The sequence below is a fragment of the Lygodium microphyllum genome, chromosome 19 (genome assembly GCF_053477565.2).
Source record: "Lygodium microphyllum isolate KBCC chromosome 19, Lygodium_microphyllum_v1.1.10, whole genome shotgun sequence".
NCBI lineage: Eukaryota > Viridiplantae > Streptophyta > Polypodiopsida > Schizaeales > Lygodiaceae > Lygodium > Lygodium microphyllum.
The window spans coordinates 6,223,903-6,250,106 of record NC_141153.1 but is presented as its reverse complement, the minus strand read 5'-3'; the positions used below and the strand labels follow the sequence as shown (position 1 = coordinate 6,250,106).

Below are 26,204 nucleotides of genomic sequence, written 5' to 3'. Positions count from 1 at the left end.
ACAAATGGCTGAGAATAGAATGAAACTTGTTGAAGTGGGTTGACATAGAAGTGCCATCCATGCAAAGGTCTATGAGTTGCTTCAATCAATACTTCTGAGAAGCACAGCTTTACTTGTCAGACATTGTGAATCTTATCCCATAAGTCCCATGTGGACCGCCCATAAGAGACAATATTATAGAAAACCTACTTAAAGAGCGACAAAATGATGGTAAACTTATATAGCTCATCCAATTCAGCCTAATCCACTCCATCAATATGTCCGGGCTTGAAACCCTCATGTTTCAAAGGGCTTAATTTGCATTTTCTACACTAAAGCTTACCGAATTTAGGCCTTCCAATAGATGTAGTTAGTACCATCCAACTTGTCAATATTAAAGATAGCACTATCATTGGAACCACTAGTCATACTGAGACCAAGCAAATGCACAAAAGGACAAAATAGGCTGCTATAATAACATGCAAATTAGTCCCAAAAACATTACCGGATCAAGCTAAAAACAAGGGATACTGACTAAGTAATGAGCTGTCCACAAACTCGGTACAAAAGATTGTTATATAGCTCGCATAAACAATGTAGCAAACTACAATTAGAGCATGTTGAAAATGAAGTACAAGAGTAAGAAATCAATTCCAAAGAGGGGCAATCGCTGATATAAGATAAACTACAACTACCAAGGAATAGTTGCAACAATTGGCAATGAGTGAATATACGATTGGCACTGAGAACAATCAAAGAATATGTGATTGGCACTGAGAATTGTGAAAGGGTCAATGTGTCAAATTGAGATACATCCCATAAGCATAACCATCATGCATAGAGCAAGTCTCATTGATAACAAAAGAGATCGACCAAAGCCACAACAAAGTGAGCCATGTAACAGAAGCTCAATACATAGCCAATCTAGATGCATAGGTCACTAACAACATCGTGACTGAGATAGTGCCCACCCAAAAGCCATGTTAGATTAGCCCACTAAGTATCAACTACATACATAAAGCATGATGAGAGCATGTACATGTCATCAAGTCCTATGATCTCACTGTAAGACCTCAAGCTTAACTACATAACCAAATGCTCAATGTAATATCCAAGTGTCAAGTAGCAGCTCCCATTGTGAACAAAAAATCGAATGCTAGATGAGCAATTGAAGCTCAAAACATCATGTGGAAGGCATCCATACATCCAAGATCTAAGTAGTATATATCCAAGAGCATTCAACCCAAGTAACTTGCAAAGCTCTTAATGTAGTATCAAATGACCATGCATAAGAGTGAATGATAACTAATATCAAGAGTCAAAGCTCCAATCTCAGCTCAAGAGCATGTAAAGAGCATAGCCAAGCATGTAAGAACAATGGTATACCCTAGTGTAGCATCCAAATTACTCGAGAAGCATCAATAAGCAATGGCATGAAGTTTGTATGATAAAATAGCATTCAGTCGTGCTTATTACACCAGTAAAAAAAACCCCTGTAAAACTGAGCAAATGAGTGCTCAAATCAGCTCCATAGCATTCCAACTCATTAGCACAGTATCCCCGTATGATCCAACATCAAATATACATGAATATGCGCCACATGGTGATGTTGGAGATGTGATGTAAAGAACCCTTCGAAGAAAACTTGCCAATGAAGCAACTTCTTTGCCCAACCATATGGGGAAGGCTTGAAATGTAACTCTAGATGAGTATTCGTGATGGAGGACAACTTTTGGGGAAAGTCATAGTTTAAGGGGAGACAAGACGCCAAATTGCCATTGTAGCCCGCTATACAATTTAAGGTTTAGTCTCTCTTTGAGGTTGAGTTGAGCAAAGGCATGTGAAAGCCCTTTTCAACAACAAAATGGAATTGTTGTAGTATTGCTTTTCTTTAGATGATAGCAAAGAACTAACACTCAAACTCCATTTCATTGGGGGTTTGCCCATGAAGTAAAAGAAGATGCATCTAGTAAAATTAGCAAAGTGCTATTTAATGCGGGTGAAGGACAAAGTAAGCTACAGCCCCATCTTGGTGTGCTCACATTGATTGACCCTCTCTCACAATAGATTGCCTTCTTTGCTTGCACCAAGTCCAAAACCATGCCTTTCACGTCCATTGAATAGTACATCTTCTAGCACAATGTTTTCTCTCAATTGGCCATTCTCACTATCCAGAGAATAAGGTTATTTGCCTATAGATCCACCTTGCATGGATGTAGAGGGAGGGGGTGCAATATGGCAGCCCCTCAAAGTCTACATTAGAGCTAGAACACGCTTAAGTCGATTGAGTGGAGAAAGTTTGCCAAGTAACTAGTTCAATGGGGTACCACCTCCATTTTTGGAGGTACTTCATTGACAACTGCAGATAGCTAGTGGCATGTGGCAGCTTCCAATTTGTTATTGCTACAAGTTTAATGCTTCTCACTCCATTTCAAGCATGGAAGTGTATTGTCTCTTTCATCACTTTTCCTCCTCTCTCGTTGACTTGACATTCGATACTTATGTATGGCATTGAGATGGGTACTTGATGAGGTAGGGCTCTCAAATTCTTCCACTTGAGAGGGGCACGACTCTTAATGGTCCTTAAAAAAGAAAAGCAGTCTCCCACAGTCCACTAAGTAAGACACGTCCACCTCCCTTTACTCCCTTAACGAGAAACCACCACAACCATTTCTCCTATTCTTAAGATTTGTACGGTTTTAGGTTTCTAGTATCCATTTGTGGGTGCAAACACTGCCATGGGAACAGCTCGTTAAACTCTTCTCCACAAAGCAACAATCCTATCTTATAATCATAATCATTATCATTATTATTATTAATATACATCGATAATTGTCATCTACAATTACTGATCAGCATCATCATCCATCACGATCTTTCTTCTCTCTTGTGCGACTCCTCTCTCTACGGCGTTATTCTGCGGTCGCTTCTCTTTTATCGCTGTCTCTTCCCTTCTTTGGAAGCTTCACGTAATCATTGGATGGAGTCTGTGCGTCCGCTTTTCCTCCCTCCTCCCTTAATACTCTTCCACTTTTCCTCACCTTCGGCTTGAGGGCCATGACTGCGTCCGGCATGCGCGATAATCACAGAGTCTCGAACTATCACGATCTCAACCACAGAGCTTCGCGACGGAAATCGACACTACAGATCGCCTTGTCATTCACCGATTCGAATTTCTAGAACCTTGCCATGTTTGACCTGAACGAAGTTCCCGGTCAAACTCGACCAGCAACAGAGAATGGCGGGAATGCTTTCGCCGCATCGGAGGAGAGAACGGGAGACGGCGTTCTGGACACTGTCGCGGAAGAAGTTGCAATCTGGAATGGCAAACTTTCAGTGAGAGCGGAGAATTTGTCGACTGGTAGAGAGATCATAGCATCTGTTTTATCAGAAGCAGCAAAATCGGGTAATGATGTCGATGATGGTGGCAAATGTGCAGGCGATCGGCAGTCGATCTTCACAAAGTGCCATAGCTTGCTTGCGTTCGAATCACTCTCGAGTAAACGCCAGAGCGTCGCCGGATCTTCACACTGCAAGGATGCAGGCCTTGAGACCAAATCACTTCTAGCACGCCCGTCGCTGCTTTTGCCTCCCACGCCTGCACAGAAGGAGGAAGCTGCTTTAGCATCGGTTTCCTCCCCTACTCCCCGTAGTGAAGAAACAGCCGTTAACACACATCTGCTTCTCTCCCCGGCTTCATCTGGTCCCCTTAAGAAGAGAGAATCAAGTTTGGTCGGAGGACTACTGCCATCCTCCAAACAGAAGCAACGGGACCTCGAGGTTTTGCAGGAGGCACACACCTTTTCCTACGAAGAAATAGATTATCTTAGAAGGGTTGACAGGGGCCAATCAGCCAATGGGCCTTCTGTTGTTGACCAAGAATCTGAGGATCGATCAATTTCTTTTTCTCCATCGAAAAAAAATTCATCTGGTCCTCCAAATCATCTTTTGATGGATATAAATCGATCATCAATTGACGGATCTTCAATTCTCACCACACTGGCTTTAAGGAGCAGCTCTCACGATCTAAAATCCTGCAAGTCCATGAATGATTCGTCTGAACTTGCTCTATTCAGCAAGGTCACTGATTCTGACCCTTGCTCGAAGAAAGTCACAGATCTGTCTCCATGTTGGCAGGGGAGATTACGAACAGATGGTCCTTTTTTGACTCCAATTTCAGCCTATTGCCTCGGAGAACTCACACCTGTGTCAACGCTAAGGAAGCTTCCTACCATTTTGAGGTTGCGGAAGCATGTGAAGTTGGAGGAGTACGTTTTGTGCTTCTTTTTGAGTTTGGGGCTGATGCTACCTTTGCAAATACAAATTTGTGCTCATAGCAGAAGTATAATTTAGCTCTCCTGTTGCAGGTTAGAGAAGGATTTGCAGCATGGATTGACTGAACCTGTGCTAAGATTTATGCCCTCAACAGAAGCTTCTATTGAGGAAGTCGAATTGTTCAACTCTTTGGTAATCAAGGGCGTTACCATTAATGTCTGGGTTGTGCTTTGTGTAGGGTTTTCTGCAGTTTGTTTTTTGTTTTGTTTTTTTTCTGGAAGGACTTCAAAGTCGTTAGACTAGATATAAATATTTATATCAATTTGAGGGACCCAGCCCTTTTGAAAAAGATATCCCTAACTAGAAGACCCTGGTTTTCGAGCTAGAGCATATACAAAACACCTAGTAGAGCAGGCATTAACCCCTCTTACAGTGGTTTTTACGGTTCTATTCCTGAAAAGAGGTTGCTAACTGAGGATAGCTTTCTTGCACAAAACCGTTCCATGGGAAGAAGGCTATCGGTTCTGTTTAAGCTTGAGCAGGCTCCAAACTACTACTTCCTCTTGGCTAGCCATGAAGTTGTCTCCTTGTTCTTTCCTCAGGTGATCTGTGTGCAGCAGATCATGGGCAAGTGTTGGCACCTGAGAAAATACCTCAGAAGTTTGTGTTGGCTAAAACGAATTTCCTTCGTATTAAATGTCAAACAGGTTCAGTTTTTCTGCAATATGTTGAGGTGGGATAAGAACGAAAATGGGGAAGACAAAAAAGGGGCATAACTTTTGGGCAAATGTCATGCGCTGTTCATCTGTACCCTAAACCATAAATTCTAGGTGAGCTAGGCATGCATAGGTTAGGCTCAGCTGGTGGAATCTCCATGTTCCTGTAAGATAATTTAACATTACCTCTTACAATTAAGTGGATCGTGTAGCAAATCCGCTACTATCTGCTACCATGCATTTGAGTTGGAATATATGTGCTAATGCTGCCTTATTATATGACCACAATGGGAGTGGAGGGGCTTCAAATGCCATCCTTTCTTGATGGTTTACCTATTAACCAGTTTTAACATAATGGACAAGTATTGAATGAGTAAATGTAGATCCTGTTCAACTGCTTTCACGGTTAGTTTAGAACTTACCTGAACGGAAGTTGTAAACGCCTGAATTGCAATCGCCTCATTTTCTGCTTTGATTAATGCTCCTTTGTTTGAACATTTTAAATAGCTGTTACTTGTGTTTAAATAAAAGGTGCACCTCCAAGAGGATATTCGTGTACTTGGCCTAGGGTTGTACTCATATACATTTGACGTCATGTCTCATCTATCTCCCAAAAAGTGCTCAATAAACGACTTTGCATTTTCAATGTCCTTTTTGTTTTGGTGAATGTGATTACTCCTTGTATTTTTGGGGAAGAAATTGTTAGCTTGTATTATTTCATCCCTGGTCATCTCCTGGTTGTGAGCTCCATTTGAGTTTGACCAAAACGGAGGAGCTCTGATTGTTTCAATCCCTTGCATTAGTGTGCACTACTGTTTTAGTCAGTTTTTTAGTGTGGTCACACTAGCTGCCAGTTGTCCAGTTTAGTGCACATCAGTTTTAGCTGCCCAGAGGTGGCGTTCACATTGGAGGAGCCGGTGGTCAGCTTTTTGTGCAGACAAATGCAGCCACCAGGATGCAGTTGGCCATATTTTTGGCCTATTCGATGTAGTCAGCCAGTTTGGGGGATGCACTGCTATTTATAGCAACCCCCTTCACAATATCAGCCCTCTTGTCTTGCAGATTTGCAGCACTCTGTTTGTCAGCCTGCATACTCCTCCATCGTCAGCCTGATCTGGTGCTCTCACTAATGCTGGGGGTTATGTGTAGGGACTGATCAGTCCACATTGCATTCAGCATTCCTTTTTCAAATCAATGCAGATTTCTCCTTCCATTTTCTGCCTTCATATCAGTCTCTATCTTCTCTCTTCGTGTTCATGTTTTTCTTTTGTTGCATGTGTTCACATGGTATCATCACCAAAAGAGAGGGCCCGGATGTTCTATGAAGAAGAGACCACATATCCTTGCTATTGTCTACAGATTTTACACGTCAATCAACCATCCAACTGTGGGCCACTGCTGATCACTATCGGTGACAGCATACTCTAGCCTCAGCTACAGATACATCTATGATCTTCTCTCAAAGTTTGGGGTGAATTAGTGTAAGCCCATTTTATGCCCTGTGGACCCAGAGTCCATTTCATGCCCCACGGCTATAGATACATCTACGAGTTTCTCTTGGAGTTTGGTGTGAATTATTGTAAGCCCATTTCATGCCTGATGGACCCAGAGTCCAAGTTGTCTATTGCAAATGATTCCCTTCCAGTTGCAACTCTTGTTATAGGTGCCTTGTTGGCTTGTTGATTTAGCTTAGTCACACGAGCTCCGATATCTCCTATGTGGTGCCACTTTTGTCTTCTTTCATGAAGGCATATTTGTAGAGGCTCACTAGAAGGCCACTTTGCATGTCTTGCGCTATTCATAGGGAATGAGATCCTACAAGTTCATGTATGGAGAGGGAGCCATTCCAATAGGTTGGAGTTCCAATTGGGTTGAAGATATTGACATTCGATGCTTCACTATAGGCTTTGCTTTCTTCTTTGGATTGGGAGCTATCTCATTAGTGGCAAGAAGTAGCCTAATGTGGCTTTATCTTATATGGAAGATGAGTATCATGTCTACTGTTCTACTGTTCAGGAGGTAGTTGGGCTTTTGCTGGATGCTGGCAGAGATTGGCTGTCCAACTACAGATAGGATCCATAGAGCTACATCCATGTGGATAACCAGAGTGCCTTGGCTCTAGCGAAGAACCTTGTCTTTCATTTCCACATGAAACACATAGAGATAGTTACATCCACGTGGATAACCAGAGTGCCTTGGCTCTAGCAAAGAACCTTGACATGAACTTTCATGTCCACACGAAACACATAGAGGTTCAGTACCATCATGTTCAAGAGTAGATTGTTGATTTTGAGCTAGCAGTGGTCTACTATCTCATGGAGGACAATATATCAGATCTCTTCATGAAGTGTGCATCTTAGGCTTCTATGCTCCATTACATGAGAATGTTGGTCTTCAAACACTCCCTTAGATTTAAGAGGGGGCGTTAGCCTGTATTATTTTATGTTGGTCATCTCTTGGTTGTGAGCTTCATTAGAGTCCGATAGAGATGCAGGAGCTCTAGCCCTTGTACCGGTTTCAGTTTGATTCAATTTTTTATTCTGTTCGTGGTGGCTGTCAATTATCTAGCTAAATGGAGGAGGTGGGGATCAGTTTTTTGTGCAGGTGGCGGCATTAATTGCAGTTGGCAGGATGCAACCAACCTTATCAATGCAGTTGTACAAATATGGTTGAAACACAACTATGACAGTAACGCAATAAACACAACGCAAAATGCAAAAACGCAAACATAAATAGAGAAGAGAGAGAACTTTGAAGTGAACGAATCAATGTCGTAAATGACTGAGAGAATGTACAAAATGCTCAAGGGCAAAGCTGTCCAACAGTTGATGCCTCTTGTGGGAGCGCGTTGAGGGAGTTGTCGATGTGTGCCATCCACCGGAGATGGATCTCGAGTGCAATAATCATGAGTCAAAGCAGAGGTTGATAAAGGAAAGCGTTGAAAACACAAAAACAATCTATTGTAGATGCAAACACAAATCAGGCTGATGTTGGTAATAAAAGGGTAGCAGGCTGGAAACTGGAGCGCAATAGTCTTCGGGGTTGGAATTAGTAAACACAACAATGTAACTGCTTGAAGATGATGGTAGCTAATCATCAGCATAGCAGTGGGAGATTGGGTGACAACTGTAGACCATGTAGCAGTAGTCGTTGGTTGGATAACTAATGGAAGAGGGCTAATGGCTGAAATTGCAAGGCAAGGATAGGCTGAATGATGGACAACTTTTCTATTTATAGATGTAGAAGGAACCTCTCAGATTAGGGTTTTGCTTATGGGAGAGAAACTCTCTAGGAGCACACACCGTTTAATGAAACTTTTGGTAAGTTGTGTGTTTTGGGGCTGTTTTAAAGAGTTAATCAATTTGTAATGCATTTTTAGCTCAACACCCTCTCTTAGGCCCATAACTGGAACCAAAAAGGGACTAGAAGAAAAGTTCAAGCCTGTTTTACCCCAAAGCGTCCTACCCCGAAGTAGCCAAGGCATCGGACAAAGGGTGCATGTTGGCTGCCTAATTGTCTACCGAGACTATACAGGGGATGGTTATCTTACCAAAAGAGCCCAAGTGATTACCCTAGAGAGGCCAAGGCATCGATAAAGGGTGCTCATTGGCTACCCAGTGGCAAACGAGGACTTGCAAAGGTGGATGGAACCGCATCAAAATTTATTTATTTTTTATTTTGTTAAAATAAAGAAGATATGGTTTGTAGCCGATCAAGTAACTGTGCCTCGAGGGAAAAAAGGGATGGTTAGATCCAACACATCACAAAACAAACAAGCTATCCTAACCACTTGTGTGTTTCGATGACAAGGGGTGGAAATAATATGATGATGTGGTGGTAAGGTGGTAGAAGAACCGTCAGTGGAGGTAGTTGAAGAGCCGCTCGGGGTGCTTTGCACAATGAGATGCAAAGGAATGTGCTATATGATGAGAATTTGCATACAACAGGTGCCACTTGGATAGTGTCTCTTGTGGGGAAATTGTTCACTTGCCCAAGTGCCCTTTTACATATGATGATGATTGTGCAATGCAAAGGGGAAGGGATATCGGTGCCGATGGGGGAAGAGGAACCTGATGTCAGTCTTTGTGTGGTGTTGAGAACCATGATGAATCTGATGATGAAGATAGGCTTAACATCCCTTAGCCAAAAATCAACCATTTGGATATGTAGAAGATGCTCGTACTCCATCAGGACAGAGTGCTTCAACATTGATCAAGTGGTATAGGCAAGCCCGAATCTTAACCTCAGGAGATGGCTCCATGATAGTCACAAAAGTGCCAGGATAGCAGGCCACCATGCAAACAAATCTAATGGATGAAGGAGGAAGACCTGACCCTCCCCAACTAGAAGAGCATGGAAAAGTTAGTTATTAAGGTAGTTGGAATGTGCTCGTGCTTGATCTTGGCAGAGGGTTCCAATGCTAACCAAGTGTCGTAGACATGCTTTGAACTCGACCTTGGAAGATGGCTCTGATGCTAGCCAAGGCACAACCACCAAGGTAGTACTCCACTTGTCATGGAAAAAAAAAACTAGAACTATAGAAAATGATGGTGAATTGATAAAAACATCTCAACTGAAAGGAAAGAATGACGGATGCCAAGATAAGGGAAATTGATGCCTGATCTCGAGAGAGAAGATACTATCTTCGTCTCCATGTTGATGAAGGTAATACTCGCCAAGGAAAAAAGCAAAAAAAAAAGATTTGAGAGTGAGATGCAGTAGAAGTGAATGAAAAAAGGAAGTGTGCAGCGGAAGACATGGAAAAAAAAAACTAGAACCATAGAAAATGATGGTTAATTGATAAAAACATCTCAACTGAAAGGAAAGAATGACGGATGCCAAGATAAGGGAAATTGATGCCCGATCTCGAGAGAGAAAATACTATCTTATTCTCCATGCTGATGAAGGTAATACTCGCCAAGGAAAAAACCAAAAAAAACAGACTTGAGAGTGAGATGCAGTAGAAGTGAATGAAAAAAGGAAGTGTGTAGCAGAAGACGTGGAAAGGTATAGCTAAGCCTAAAGGAAACTAGCCTAAGCTTCCTAAGAATGACTTGGGACTCCTAGGAGGCTAGCCTAGGGAAAGATAATGACCAAACCAATCAGAGATGTTTTGGGGCATTGATTGAGGGGGAGATTCAAGATCTTTCACACTAGTGGCCAGCCATACTAATGAACATGGATACCAAGGGGTGGAGAAACTGTGCTACCTGCTTGGGGAAGACCCCTCTCCCAACCTTCTTGAAGTGGCACCACCACTATTGGAAGGGATTGAGGACGGTTGAGGAATGGGGATTGGATTTAGCTTTGGTGTGGATGGAAGACCTTTAGTTGGGGATGGGGTGATTTGGGGTGTGAGTCTAAGTCCCTTGGCCTTTGAGCAACAATTGTCATCTACATGGTCTGGTTTCTAGAAAAATGTACAAAACCTATTCTTTTTAGGCAAGAAGTGCTAGGAGGAACTTTGTGAGGGTGTGAGTATACTGCTTCCTTTTTCCTTCAAAGAAGGAGATTGACTATCGGCACTGGAACATGGTCTGTGTTCAGGCTTAATGAGGAAAGGCAGAATTGGGTATAAATGTGGAGGTGATTTCTTTCCACTCCTCATTTCCTTCAAAGAAGGAGGTGACTTATTAGCATAGATGAGGATTCATGTGTTTGAGCAACCGAGGAGGGTGGTACAATGTGTAGCAGGGGGATTTTCCACACAACAAGACTAGAGGACAGAGTAATGCACTTGCGGGGGTGTGTAAGGCAGAGTGTGAAAGGGTGGCCTTCTTGCTAATGATGTACCAGGGTACAAGTTGTATACTTTTGAGCGTCTAGTGATGGCCTAAAACCTTAGTGTGCATCAAAGACAATGTGCGGTAAGACTAGATAACTTATTGGAGGTCGAAAGTGATGGTACTTTGTGGATTGAGATTGAGTGAGCTAGGATTGAGAGTGCTGGATTGAGTGCAGGGAGAGGCAAAAAAGGGTAAGTAGCAAGAGTGTAAGCACGACACAATGGGTATTTGGTACAATGACGAATGCACCACTTTTTAGGTTTAGATAATATATAAAGTACAAGAGTGTAAGGGTGTGTTCACACCCGAACATTGTACAAGGCACACTGAGCCTTTATTTTTAACAACCTCCCACCTAAAGGCAACGTGCTTGAAGGAAAAGAAAAGAATCAGCTAAGTCTATGTATGTACAAAGCTGAAATACACATATACTATCCAATCCCCATCATTTGGCGGCAATGAGGAAACTGCTCTGGTGGAAGTCCCTTTGTGAGAAGGTCTGCAGGGTTATCATCTGTATGTACCTTGACTAGCTCAATGCTCTTGCTATCAAAGTACATCTCTGATAAAGTGATACTTCACCTATATGTGCTTTGTCTTTGCGTGAAAGATAGGATTTTGTGCTAGCATGATAGCACTCTGATTGTCACAGTGGAGGATAGGAATCTCTGTAATGCCAAGCTCTCTCACCAGACATGAAAGCCATAAAGCCTCTTTGCATGCCTTAGTGGTAGCCATATACTCTGCCTCTATAGTAGACAATGTGACACACTTTTGCAGCTTGGATATCCGAGAGACTGCTCCAGTTGTGAACGTGAACACATATCTTGAAGTAGACTTCCTACAGTCAGGATGGCCAGCATAATCTGCATCCGTGAATCCAACAATAGAAGACTTCTGCTTACCAAAGCAGATACACAGATCCTTTGTGCCCTTAAGGTATCTCATGATACCCTTTATTACTTCCCAATGCTTTTTGCGAGGATATGCCATGTTTCTGCTAACCACTCCCACTGCAAATGTAATGTCAGGACGTGTAGCAACCATAGCATACATCAAGCTACCGACAGCTGAAGCATAAGGTATGTTTGCCATTTCAGCCTTACCATCATTAGATATAGGGCTGTCATTTGCACTAAGTCTCACATATGGAGGCAATGGTACACTAATGGCTTTTCCCCCCTCCATATTGAAACGCTACAAAACTTTAGTGATAAACTCCTACTGTGACAGATAAAGAAGACCCGTCGATCTGTCTTTGAGTATATGCATGCCAAGAATGTGATTGGCTTCACCAAGATCCTTCATATCAAAGCTATTGTGTAAACTCTGCATCAAGGAGTCCAAGGCATGAACATCCTTGTTTGCAATCAGCATGTTATCCACACATAGAACCAAGAGAATAAGGCTGCCATTTGCTACCTTCTTGGTATATAAGTAATGATCAACTTGAGAATGATGAAATCCTTGAGATTGCATAAATGTATCAAATTTATGATGCCTTTCTCGCGGTGCCTGCTTCAACCCATACAAACTCTTTTTGAGTTTATATACCATGTGCTCTTTCTCCTTTGCAGCAAAACCCTCAGCTTGTTGCATATAGATCTTCTCATGCAGATCACCATGTAAGAAAGCGGTTTTTACATCCATATGTATGAGTTACATGTCTTCAGATGCAACCAAGCCCAAGATGGTTCGCAAGGGAAGCCCAAGATGGTTCGCAAGGGAGTCATTTTGACTATAGGAGAAAAGATTTCATCAAAATCAATTCCATGTTCTTGCTTGTACCCTTTAGCAACTAGGCGTGCCTTGTACTTTGGCGGAGAACTAGAAGTGACTTTCATTTATTAAACCCATTTGCATGATAGTACTTTTTTCTCTTTTGGCAAATGCACCAAATCCAAGTGCCATTTTTCATGAGAGATTCCATCTCTGACAGCATTGCTTTATGCCATTTCTTACTATCTTTTCTGTCCATTGCTTCCTGGAAACATGACGGCTCACCACAATATGTCAACATGACATAATCAGCCATATAGTTAACACCAGGAACGAATCTATTGGGCCGTCTTTATACTTCGGTCAACTTACGGACTAAATGGTCAAGATTTGTTGGCTGCTCAGCCTGCAAATCTGCATTAATAGCTTACTGTTCTGGAGGTTCAACATGCTGTATAGCTGGTTCTGGTTGTTTCAAAGGCACATGTTCTTGTTGAATTTATGGTACACCATGGGCAAGATCTTGCCGATCATTTTCAGCATCATGCCATGCATTTTCAAGAACATTCACAGCAGGTATTTGCTGCTGCCTAATGGGTATTCTTTGTTGTCCTATCGGCACGTCCTCCCGGAATATAAACCTTCTGAACTCCTCTGTCTTTTCGGGCTGTTTGTGCATGCAATCTTCCCGAAAGATAACATCATTGTTTGTACTACTTTTCTTTTCTTAGGATCCCATAATCGATACCCCATCTCACCTTCATCACCATATCCTAGGAAAATACATTTATAGGACTTTGGTTCAAGTTTGTTGCATTTTTCTTTGCGAATGTGCACAAATGCCTTGCGGCCGAACACTCTCAAGTGAGTATACAAAGGTGGCTTGCCTGACCACGCTTCTTGAGGGACTCCCTCCCCCCTCCCGCCCCCCCAAAGACTTGTCTTGTGATCGATTAATCAAGTGTACAGTTGTCATGATAGCCTCTGCCCAAAATCCATGAGGTAAAGCAACATGTGATAGCATTGTACGGACCTTGTCTTGAATGGTCTTGTTCATATGCTCTGTAACACCATTTTGGGGTGGATTATGAGGAGCAGTGAGTGCCCTTTTAAACCCTTTACTATCACAAAAGTCCTGAAAGGCTTTGGACACATATTTCCCACCATTGTCAGAGCGAAGGCACTTTAATTTCTTGCTGGTATGATTTTCAGCAAGTGCCAAGAATTTTTTAAATTTATCCAAGACCTCGTCTTTGCGACAGATTGGATAAACCCATATTTAGTGTGTGGCATCATCAACAAAGGTAATGAAGTATTTCTTCCCTCCCAGAGATAATCCCGGCATTTGACTTACATCCGAATGTACCAACTCTAAGGGTGAAGACTTTAGAAAAAGAGATTTTTTATGTGACGTTTGAGCATGTTTACCATAAATACAATGATCACATTGTTCAAAATCAGCATATCTTAAAGACAAAAAATAACCCAAGTGAGAAAGCACTTTCATTCCAGTTGAACTCATGTGTCCCAACTAGCTATGTCACAAAGAAACACTTGGCTGTTGGGTTATGGCGACTACATGGTCACGCACACTAGATACATGCAAAAGATACAAAGTATCACTTTTGGAGCCCTTACAAATTTTCCATTTGCTATCCCCAAAGGTGGTGTGATAGCCTTCATCATCTAGCTGCCCTGTGCTTGTCAAGCTCTTCTTGAGCTGAGGTACATGTCTCATATTATGCAAAATAAACACGGAGCCATGCTGAAATTTCAGTTTCACATTGCCCATGCTTGTGGTGTGACATGAAAAGATGCGCCCGAATCAAGTATCCAAGTGTGCATATCATCCTTAGAATTTGCAATCAATGCATGTGTACTCAAAGAAGAAGCAAGAAGTACATCACCATCATTGTCATTCTCATGAGTGACTACATTAACCTCTTCTATCTTTAGAAATTCCAACATTGTTGGCTATTACAAATGACTAGCAGCATTAAGAATCGATTTGTCCCTTGATTTGGTTATGGTGGTCCTTGAACTCTTGCATGCAAGCCAAATCAAATGTAAATAGACAACACTTTAGATTGGTTGTGAATTCTTCTATCATAGCTGCTACATTGATCAATAGGCCTTTATTTAATGGGACGGCTTCCGAGGTGGTTGAGAAATGCTAATTTTCAGCACAAAATTAGGGTTTGTATAATAGTGAACATCATTGTTGCTCACCAAAAAGTTGTGCCGAGTATGGCTGAGGGAAATGTTAGGGAGATGATGAATACTTGAGGAGAGAGAGAATTATAGATTTTTGTGGCCGGAATTTGCCTTGATGAACTGTTGCCTGCTATCTACAGCCCTTGAATAGGCCGGCTGCAGCCTTGGAGCTTGTACATGTTATTACCTATAACCCTGAAACCTCTTGGAGCACTCACTTATAGCTGGTGGCCTTCTTGATGGCTGCAATCCACTTTCTAGTTGGCATCTACAGCCTTGGACAATCTCTCTTTACCTTGTCGAGCTTGATGGATAGATGCTCTCACAATCTATTGAGTGGTATATATTCCAATGCAAGACTTTGCTTGTGAAATTAATTTTTAGCAATTATTAATTGGCTAGATATTAAAATTCCTTTTGATCCTACCCATTAATTGGCAGTCTAACATTAAATGTTCAATATTTGCTTCAGCCATATGCATAGTTGCCTCCGTACGTGGTACGAAACGGTCGTACGATACGATCTGTATGGTATGATTTCGTACAAAAAAACTGGCCTATTTCGGCCACCTGGCCTGCGCGTGCTCTTTCCACGTATTTCCCTGTGCCCCGCGTCCCGCGTTTCATGCGCTCCCGCATCCTGCGTTTCCTGCGCTTTTCCAGTCATCATCCACGCAAAACCTAATGCTCCTCTTTGGATTCCTTTTAGGCTCCAACTTGCAGCCCTCCCTTTAGAGTCTAGACTTTGGATTCCTTCTCTCTTTAGACTTTGAATGTTTCAACTTTGAACTTTGACCCTTCTCTCATCTACAAAAGGTGCTCCTCTCCTCCATGCTTCCACACCAATTCAGCAACAAGCACTTACAAGTTACCATTCTCATCTTTCTCTTTCCTGCACCCTATTGAAGCATTTGCCATTCTCAAAGAGTCAAATCTCATATCCCATTCCCTCTATCCCGTACCCTATCAAAGCATTTGCCATTCTCATCTCCCATTCCCTCTCTCTCACTCTTGCTCTTTTAACTTTACCCCACAACTTTATCCCAACCCTCGGGCCTCTCGAGTCTCCCTTTCAACTTTCAAGACTCAAGTTTCAACTTTCAAGAGTCGAGAGTCAAGACTCAAGCATCTCTCTCTCTCTCTCTCTCTCTCAGGCCTCTTTATTCGTCATCGGCACCATGACTTGTGAGAAGCACTAGGCCTTCAATTTGCATGCGATCCATGTGGAGAGGACACAAAGAAGTCCAACTCCCACCATTGGACATGCAAGTATTGCGGGAAGCTCTATACAAGTGGTGCAACTCGGCTTCTCCAACATCTTTCCAAGACGGGGGGGCAAGTTGCTCCATGCAAGGAGATCTCTCCAAACATTGTGGAGGAGATTCTAGCCAAGATGAGAGGGGGATCCAGAAGAGGAGGAGGAAGTGGCTTATCGGCACCAACTCCTATGCCTACTAACGAGGAAGCATCCAATGTGGGCGTATCTTCAACCGATGCGGAAGAGGCCTCTACCATTGGTGGTGGGGGCTCCACATCCACATCCGGCTCCGGTAAAAGACAAAGAGTGGAGGCTCATGCGGTGCCAGAGAGAGAATCGTCTCTCTCTCGAGCACCCGGTCATGTGCGTGGATTGGTTGCTTTCTTAGAGAAAGGCAACGACTTGCGGACATTGAAATTGCACGCATGGTGATTGAGTGCAATCTTGCATTCAATGTCCTAAAGCAAGAGCAATGGAAGAAGATGGTAAAAGCCATTGCCAATGTGGGTTCATGTGAAGGATGGACCGGTGTCACATACAACGACATGAGGACGAGAAAGATTGATGAAGAGGAGAGGATTGATAGAGCCCTTGATCCTATTCGGGCCGCATGGATAAAATATGGTTGCTTCATTCTTACCAACGGATGGAGTGATCGTAAGAAACGGGGCATTATCAACGTACTCGTCTCATGTCCACTTGGCACTTACTTTTTGCGGGCCATAGATACTGGCAAGAGGGGGAGAAAAACGACGGACACATTCATCTACCGCCACATTCGACAAGCTATCATTGAGGTATACATTGCAATTTGCGTTTTAAATTTGTTTCACTTTCTTTCATAATGATAAATCATAATATCATCATTCACGATTCATAATTGAAATTTGATTTATACATAACTTGTAATTTGTAAATTGTGGTTGTAGGTGGGCCCCTCAAATGTAGTGCAAGTTGTTACCGACAATGCATTGAATTGTCGGCGCATGGGCTATTTGCTTGAGGCCGAGTTCCCTACCATTGTGTGGACTCTATGTGCAAGTCATTGTTTGGACTTGCTCATGGAGGACATTGGGAAGCTCAAGTGGGTGAAGAGGGTGGTCCGCAAAGCTACATCAATTGTCACATTCTTCACGGTAAAGGTAAAGGTGCTTGCAATGTATCGTGAGCATAGCACACTTGAGTTGAAGAAGCCTTCTTCAACTCGCTTTGCTTACATGTGGTTATTGCTGGAGCGCCTTTATGAGGTGCGGTCCGCCTTGCACCAGACAGTGGTGTCCACTCTATGGAATGACTGGGATGAGCATGAGACAGAGGAGGCCAAAGCCATGCAGCGCTTGTGCCTTAATGAGCAGTTTTGGCAAAAAGTCCGTGCCGTTGTCATTGTCGTGACTCCCTTTTATAGGGTGTTACGTATGAGTGATTGCGAGGAGTCCACCATGGGCCTTCTCGTTCACTTCTTTAGAGCGGCATTGGCGGAGGCACGTGCTTGTATAGTGATCACAGAGATACAGCGTGCACATGTTTTAGAGATAGCAGAGAGGAGATGGGCATGGATGCATAAGCCCATCCATGGTTTTACCGCATTGGTACATTCAGCCTACAAGTCACCGGTGGTCATGGATGATAGAGAGTTCCGTTTAGACCAGCTTGCTTATTTGACTCGTGTGGTCTCTGTTGATGACCACAATGCAGTGCTAGAGGAGCTAGGATGCTATGTAGATCAGAGAGGGCATGTGGCTTTTGCTTCTCCCACTTGTTGGAGGAGAGAGTCACTTGTGAAGCCTTTATTTTGGTGGCAAAAATTTGGATACTCATTGAAGACCCTTCAGCCCTTAGCCATGAGGGTCCTTGCCCAGGATTGCTCTTCGGGTGCATGTGAGAGAAACTAGAGTGCCTATTCTCTCATTCACACAAAGATTCGCAATTGGCTTAGTACACGATAGTTAGAGCGGCTAGTCTATTGCCGCACTAACTTACGCATGAGGGTTATGATGAGCATGGGTAGTCCAAAGCAGGTAAAGTTTAAACACTTAACCATAACATTTAAAATTTGTTGTTTTAACTTTTAAACTTTAAACTTTGAAGTTTAAACTTTATACTTTACAATTTAGACTTTAGCATTTAGTATTTACAATGAATCATTTTCACTCTTACCTGCATCACTACATTGATGATTGTGTAGGTGAATGTTGATACATTCAAGTTGACGGGCGACACTCTTCGGAGTTACGTAAGGAGGTGGACAAGGAGGAGGAGATGATTTTTGCAGAGCTCTATAGAGAGCTTATAGCAGCAGATACTCGTGACACTCGTAGTCAGCGTGCTCGTGGGCGAGGAGTTCGAGTAGGTGGTAGCAGGGGCATGGTCATTCGACGCCCTCCATCATCGAGGAGGGTGGTTCGAGTGGCTTGCAGACATATGTAAGGCGGGGCTCTAGTAGCTCACATTCTGTGCCTTATGATGACATCCCTCCCTTGCCTACACAGTCGCCACCTAGGGAGCCATCATTTAATGATGATGGTAACCTCATCAGTAAGGATGAGTATGAGTCTGTCTCATCATCGGATGCCGAGGAGTCATCTTCAGGCTCTCTTGATGAGCACTCAGATGGTTTTGATGATGATGATGATGATGATAGTGATGCCTCATGATTCATCATAGATTCATCATTCATATGACATGTCACATAGGTCATCCTTTTTTTTTTGTATCGGATATACTAGACTGTAGTTGTATCGCATGTTTTGCATAGCCCATGCGACTGCAATGGTCATCCTCATGTATTCATCTTATTCTGTAATGAAATGGCTATTTTCACTTTAAACATGTATTTTATGATCTATCATTTAATGATTTATGGTTTTTGTTATTTAAAAAATCATCTTAATTTTTTTCGTACTAATATCGTACTGTACCTTATAAAATCATAATGTACCAATTAGTACTGTATTTCATCGTACCGTACTGTATCGTACCTTTCGTACCTGACAACTATGGCCATATGACACCACAAGTCATTCTAGAGACCCATTTAATGCTCTAGGTCAAAACTTACATTTGACATTCACAAGTATTTCTCTAGTACAATTTATCACAACTTTTGCCACTGTTCTCTACCACAAACTTAGGATTTTGGATTATTACTATGCCCCAAAAGTAACTTGTACTTCACATATATACGTTCTCATGGCATTTGCTATAACCTATGATTACTCATCAGCAGAGCCAACTCTAGTATACTTTCCTTGATATTTAGTAATTACAAAGAAAACAAATTCAATATATTACTAATCATGCAAATTAAATAAAAAAATATAAATTCTTCTTTAATTATGCTATTGTGATAGTCATCCGACTATTTAAAATTGTCATGAGTTGAAAAGCTTCTTTGTATAGCTAAGGATGTTTGGGCAATCTTGTATGAAATTTTAATCTATCTGTTTTCTCAAATCTTGAAATTTCAGTAGTAGTTTTCATGTTGCAAGGCAATTTCTTGTGGTTTGATCCTTGTGAAATAGTATTTGTTTTGGTTCTAAGAGTTATTCTATTCCTTCAATTTTCGAGTGTTCTTTAGTAATACATTTCTCTAGTTTTAGTTCCACATATAACTTGAACTAAATGGAAAGCATTGTGTAGATTTCAATGAGTAGAAAACTAAAGTTAATAAAAAATTGAACATTATTTTAGTGTGCTTTTATCAAATGTTAGAAACATATATTAACAATTCTTAAAATCAAAATGTCTTTTTCGTTTGTTTGCTTGTTTTTTTGTCACTCTTGGGGAGCTTTGATAGTGGCTTAAATTTGATTAATTATTGTTTTTAAATAATGAGCAAACTCATTAGTAGCAAAAATGTTTAGTATGAATAATTAGAGGATGAATTACTTTACCATGTATTATCTCATTTGTAGCTTTTCTTGTTGATGAGTGCATTATATTGTTGTAAGTAAACTCCAATAATGGAATATATTTATCTCATTGTGACTTATGTTCATTAATATAAACTTTCAATATATTCAAAAAACTGAGATTCATCATCTTCATTTGATGGTAAGCTTGAATATGAAAAAATGAGAACTTTAAATTGGTTTTCAAGTTTTAAAATAAAGCACATCATAAGTTATTTGCAAATTTAGAATCTTTATTTGAGATGAATTCAAAAATATTATCATGTAATTTGAAGATAAGTTGAATGAAAAGTCTTACAACTTGTAAGGATTTCAACGTTTTATGACTTGGAATAAAATCTATTAATTATAATCTGAATCATAGCATGACCTTGAGGTGTGCTTGGAATGCTTGAGATGAAATGTACTGTGATAGATTTTCATGGAGCATTAGACATTAAAAAAGATTGTAGTAATTTTGAGTCTTTTGTATGTAATAGATTTTGATATGCTAGACAAACCTAAATGAAGTTATATGTATGTATTTGTAATGTTGATCAATTAAAAAAACACTCAATTGTACTTAAAAGTGACTGCCCTTTCTTTATGTTCTATATTTATTCATGACTTTCTTTAAGCACTTTTTGTCATATAAAAAGAGTAATACAGAGACAATTATTCAAATCAGCATCTTGGTCATAAGTCTTCCTCATCGCTTGGAAATCTTTATGATGAGCCACTATAATAGTTGCAATGTGAGGTACTCTAGAAAGTGTATCAATAACTATATTATGTTTCCTAGGAGCATATATACTTTGAAAATGAAACATAGACAAGAAGTTTTTCTATCTTGCGTATTTCTCCAGTAAATGTCGGGTCTTTAAATACTTGAATCTCTGATGGTTAGTTTTTATAATAAAATCATTGTCTAAAAGAAAATGCTTTCATATCTTTACAGTATGACTATAGCTAAGAGCTTCTTTTCATAAGTGTCATAATCTTCACATCATTTAGACGATAGCTTTCAAAGGCTATATTATAATTTTTCTTTCGACTACTGGTTGATGGAGCAGAGGTAATAGAGACATTAGCTAATAAAAGATTGTAGCTTACGTACATTACAAAGAATAAGCCTCAAAGATTGAGTACCATGTCCTTTATTCCATAGCTATGGAGGCAATTTGGCTCCACCAAATATTGACGGAGATTAGCTTTTCCTAGATAGATTCCACTTAGATGTGCATGAATAACTAGAGAGTGTTAGCTCTAGCAAAGAATCCTGTGTTTCATGCTTGCACTATCACGGGGATGTAAAATTTTAAGATGCTTTAATCTTGTCGATAACATTTGACTAAGTTATCAATCAAATGTGCAAGGTTGTTTAGCATAGGTAATGCACATCGTAGTTATTTCATGGGATTTACAACCTACATGACCTTCCTATTTTAATTTTGGTTTGTTTTTTTGCTATTTTGTCAGCGTTTTACTAGCTGGCATCTATGTTTACAGTTTATTGGGTTGTTTCAAGGCTAGAAACATATTATTAACCCTTCCACATCTGTGTTTTAGGGACATCAGGTTGAGGCGACCTGTTTTCTTAGAAGTTGATTGCATTTATTGCAGTTTGTGACCGCGTATTGTCATTAGTATGTGCATTTTGTTCTTTTTGGCTTTTGTGTAGGGATGGATGACAGGTTTTAGGCTGTTTTTTGATTGTGTTTGATTCATCTTTTCGCTTTGTGATACACTGCTCAGCTTTAGAGAGAGCTCATGTACATCTGATTGTCATATTCTTACCTCTATACTCTAGTTACTGTAGATTTTCTCTTATGTGTTTTCTCTACTACTTTGAACTCGTGCGATCCTTGTGAGTCTGTATTTTTGGTATACTTTTCTCCTTGAAGATCCCTTATCTTTCTTTATCTTCTCTTCCTCATCAAGGCTCCTCTTGTATCTCCTCTCAATGGTCAACATGCAACCATTCTTTACTCATCCACAAGTGTTATGTTGGAGACTTGCTGTGTTCTCAACTTCAGATTTTTGTGAGGATGCTATCTCTTGGTGCTTTAGATGTCTCAATTACAGAGAGGGGTGACATACAGAAGAAAAAAAAGAAGTCTCAGTGCTATTATTGTGGCAAGAAGGATCATATTCTGAAGGATTGAAAGACATTAGCGGCTTTATGGCAGTAGGCGGGGATGGTGACAAAGGGAGATGACTCTCTTGGTGAGTCTTCTTCATTTTTCTAGGTCAATGTTTAGGCTTCAACTATGTGACTTGAGTGATGGCTATAGGGGCCTCCCTTCCAGATTGCTAGTAGAGGTGATGTAGTTGTTTCTCACAAATTTTCAATGAGAGAGAGAGAGAGAGAGAGAGAGAGAGAGAGAGAGAGAGTATGTACATTGACCTAGAAAAATGAAGAAGACTCGCCAAGAGAGTCATCTCCAACTATGTGACTTGAGTGATGGCTATAGGGGCCTCCCTTCCAGATTGCTAGTAGAGGTGATGTAGTTGTTTCTCACAAATTTTCAATGCGAGAGAGAGAGAGAGAGAGAGAGAGTATGTGTGTATGTGTGGTGCAATGGGGCAGTTGTACCTAATCTATACGGGTATACAAGTATATAGGTTCCAGAGAGGCATTTTCTTGATGTATCAATCAAAGTCTAGCAGGTTGAATTGTGAAGCTAGGATTGATATGCAGATTTGTGATGAGTTGGTTATTTGATAGAGAGTGGGATTGACTCTTGGTCTAAGTTCACATGAGGGGATGGCCATGGTCATATATGTTGAGAGGCATTTTTGACAGGATGGTCTTGTATGCTACTGCGATACATTTTTGACAGACATTGAGAGTTGCTATGATTCTTCTCTATTTTTAGGAGCTGGTATGATTGACATTGACATCAGATTCTCTGTGAGGCATCTTGGTGGTGGGTTGGCCACTCACTTCTTAGCTATTCATGGGTCACTTTTGGTGTTTATTATTGTATAGACTTTGATGGGTTCTTATCATTGTATCATTATATTGTACAAGATTAACCATGATCTGAGAGATGGTGTTAGTAGATATGTCAGTTTGAGTCTGTGTATGATAGAGAGCTGGGCACATTCTAGATATTTTAGGCATTTTATATTTGTCATTTTGATGGTGTTTAGGGTATTTATTGTTGACCAATTAGCATTTATTGCTGGCCAACTCGACATCATTTATGTCATTGATTTAGTCTATGTATTAGGTACTCCTTTACAGTCATTCTCATCATCTGTCAGTCACCTACAGGTTCTGGGGTGAGAGCGTGTAGGTGTTGGTGCCTTGATAATCAATGACTCACGTTGGATTTGTATTGTCTCATATCTTGATATATGGATTTCCTTTCCCAAGCATCTCCTTACTTCGAAGTTCTTTGTGCAGTGTCTTTTTTTTTGGAAGAGTTTCTCTTTTCTTCGTCTGCTGTGCTCAACAGTCTATTACAACAGTTTTCCACGCTTCCATCATTGCATTCACTTCTAATAGAATGCTCTAGGGAGATCTTTAGAAAACAATCTTTATACTTTTTCAAGAGTCTAAGTTGCTCTTGGTTTTCATCATTCATGTTAATTTAAATCTTTTCTTTTTCTTATGATTCTCATGACCGTATAAGATTTGAAATTTACAAATAAATTTAAAAAAAGATCAATATTTGGTGCCGTTACATACATTGAACTTGATTTTCTTTTGAATCTGAGATAGTGACTTGGTTTTCTTTTTGTTGTATCTTCGTCCATGTCCAACTCTTGAGGCTTGATGAAGTGGTTGATGGCAATGAAGATGGAGATGAGACTGAAGAATGTTGACACCTTTGTTGATGATGAGGTCCTCCACAAGAAGGATGTGACTCCTTGTCACTTGATGAGGGTCTATCAAAAAAGGCACCGAATGACTTTGAAGAAGAGGATGGGCTTTGATGTGATATCTATATTTTGTCTTGAAGTAGAATGGGACCTTTCATTTGTTTCATTACGCCTCTTGGAAGTAGTTGGGATTTTTGACTGGCTCATTTTATTTATTTCACTATGCCTCTTGGCTTTGTCTCCTTGAAGTAGATAGACTTTCTCTTTGAATTCTTTGGGCTTCTTACCTATTTCTCCTTTGAGAAGTTGCTCATAAATATATTGATTCTTCTCTCTAAGGCCAATGGCTTGAAGGATAGCATTCGACTTTTCCTTTGGAACTCATAAGAGAAATATAGTCAAGTAGTCAATGAAAGGGCTGAAAACAAGAAAACTTAGTCTTGAGTACTACTTGTGTTGGGGTGAGGATTGAGCCAACGTTCTAATACCACTGTAAACATTTGATATAATGTAGTATGCTGAACAATTATAATATTCGCTTGTTTTCGAGGCTTAATATTTGAGGAAAGTGGAGGAAAACGAATACATAAAGTTGAATATTTATAATTATTTAAAAAATTATACCCATGGAAACATGAAAAAAATGAAGACAAGATTGAGGATTGAAGATGAAAAACACACCCCTTTCCTTACCCCCATCTTTCCCCCCGGAAGGAATGTGTTTTTGCTCAACCCAATTTCCTTAGGGAAGAATTTAGTTACAATCAACCTCAGAGTGAGGAGAAGTATTTCTCACTCTTACATGATTATGTGAAGAATGAAGATGTACACATGCATGACATATATAGACTAACTATGCAATAAAAACAACTCTTCTTTTAATAATATGAGAGTAGAAAGAGAGAAAATCAACCTTTCTCCATCGTTGATAAGTAATATATTGATTTGATTTTCTTTTTGTTTTTGAAATAGAAAAAGAGCTTAAAAAGGAGATGCTGTAATGAATTATAGGTTGTCCTATAAAATAATAGTGAGGGAAGTGGAAAAGTTGATGAATTTGAAGATGAAAAAGATGGAGATGGGTTTGAGACTAACTTTGGGCTATCTTGAGCTATTGTATATGAATTTACAAGAAGCAAAATTGATGTAGAATGAGAGGAAGTGAGCTATTTTTATAGAAGAAAGGAAGACTCAATGCAAAGAGAGAAAGTGGAGTAGCTCAAGACAAGTGTCCGATTGACATCTCATGATGTGGAACAAGTGATGGGACACTTTGAAGCGTGGGTATTTATGGCCTTCCTTTTTAGGTTACGAACCATTAAGAAGCATTTTAGGGCCAATTCGAGGCTCCTAGTATTTGTGGACCTCCTAAAATTCTAAGGTAACAATGAAGCACGAAGAAGACCCAATAAAGAAAAGTCGAGTACATCATAAAAACAATGGTTGTGTGAATAACCAATCTGGTGGATGATAGTCCCAAACCATATGAGATGCTAGATGAAAGCATGTGCTAAATTTCCATGACCGTAAAATAACATCTCTTCTCCTCTTGATCCTCTCAGAACAACCATGTAGCCTCCTATCTCTTGAAAGAATATGAATGATCTCTATGTAGATCCTAGAAAGAGTTTTTGTGGCGTAAACATCTTGAAAATCTATAGCATGGCTACATTTCGCAGTCCAAATGTACCAAGCAAATGATACTAGCAATTAGCTTCCTTATGTGACAATGTCCTTGAGTCCATTGTGTGTACGAGTAGTTTGAAGTGGGTATCTTGCTTAGATGCTGGCCAACAGTAAAATAAGAGTGGCTTCTGTGAACATCCTTAGTAAATGTTTAGACCCTATTTGCTTAATGAAGAAATTTTGACATTACCTTCTTAGTAAAGCCTTTGTATTCCATCTCCACTGTAAGGCATCCTTGTACTTTGGTCGAGTAGTATCCAAGATTGTCAGATATCTTCAAAGGCAATTGATGTTCTCTTGTTGAAGGGGGCACGAGCGGAAGTACTTAGGTAGTGTGCACATCAAAGGAGGTGTATTCAGCAGTAGAGAGTGTGCAGAGATTGGAGACTCGAGATGGTTGTGTATCAGTGTGGTACACTTAAAGAATAAAAGAATGTATTTATACTTAAGGTATGGTACACTTACACCCGCAAGGATGGGTTCACATGTACAAGTAAATATATACACGGCAGTAGCGAAAGGGCCTTTGCACCCAACAACCTTCCACTTAAAGGTCCAAAGTGAATCTTTAACCAACTCCCACTAGTCGAATGTAATGCTTATATTGAGCCTTTTGAAGATTCTTAGCGAGAATATCTGCAAGGTTATCCTGTGTTTTGATCTTAGTTAGTGTGGCTAGACCATTATCCATATACTCTAGCTATCACATCTAAGTATATGTGTTTTGGTGGGCAGTCCGAAATCCTTGACCAAACGAAACAACTTCTTTCAAAGCTTCAGTGGCTAAAATATATTCAGCCTCAGTGGTAGAAAGTGCTACTATCTTTAGCAATCTAGAGCACCAAGAAAT

The 26,204-nt window shown here is 40.5% G+C and overlaps 1 protein-coding gene across 2 annotated transcripts in view; it reads left to right on the top strand.

The window, feature by feature from the left end:
- Positions 1-2,855: 2,855 nt before the first annotated feature.
- LOC148019525 (uncharacterized) overlaps positions 2,856-26,204 on the top strand; it is a 95,449-nt gene continuing 72,100 nt past the window's right edge. The window contains exons 1-3 of one of the 2 annotated variants that reach the window (XM_087701018.1): positions 2,856-3,340; positions 3,419-4,247; positions 4,347-4,446. In XM_087701018.1, coding sequence (XP_087557144.1) covers positions 3,169-3,340; positions 3,419-4,247; positions 4,347-4,446 — 1,101 coding nt within the window. In that variant the 5' untranslated portion in view covers positions 2,856-3,168. Of the gene's footprint in view, positions 4,248-4,346; positions 4,447-26,204 lie in introns of both variants that reach the window. The other variant, XM_087701016.1, reaches the window with a different exon arrangement.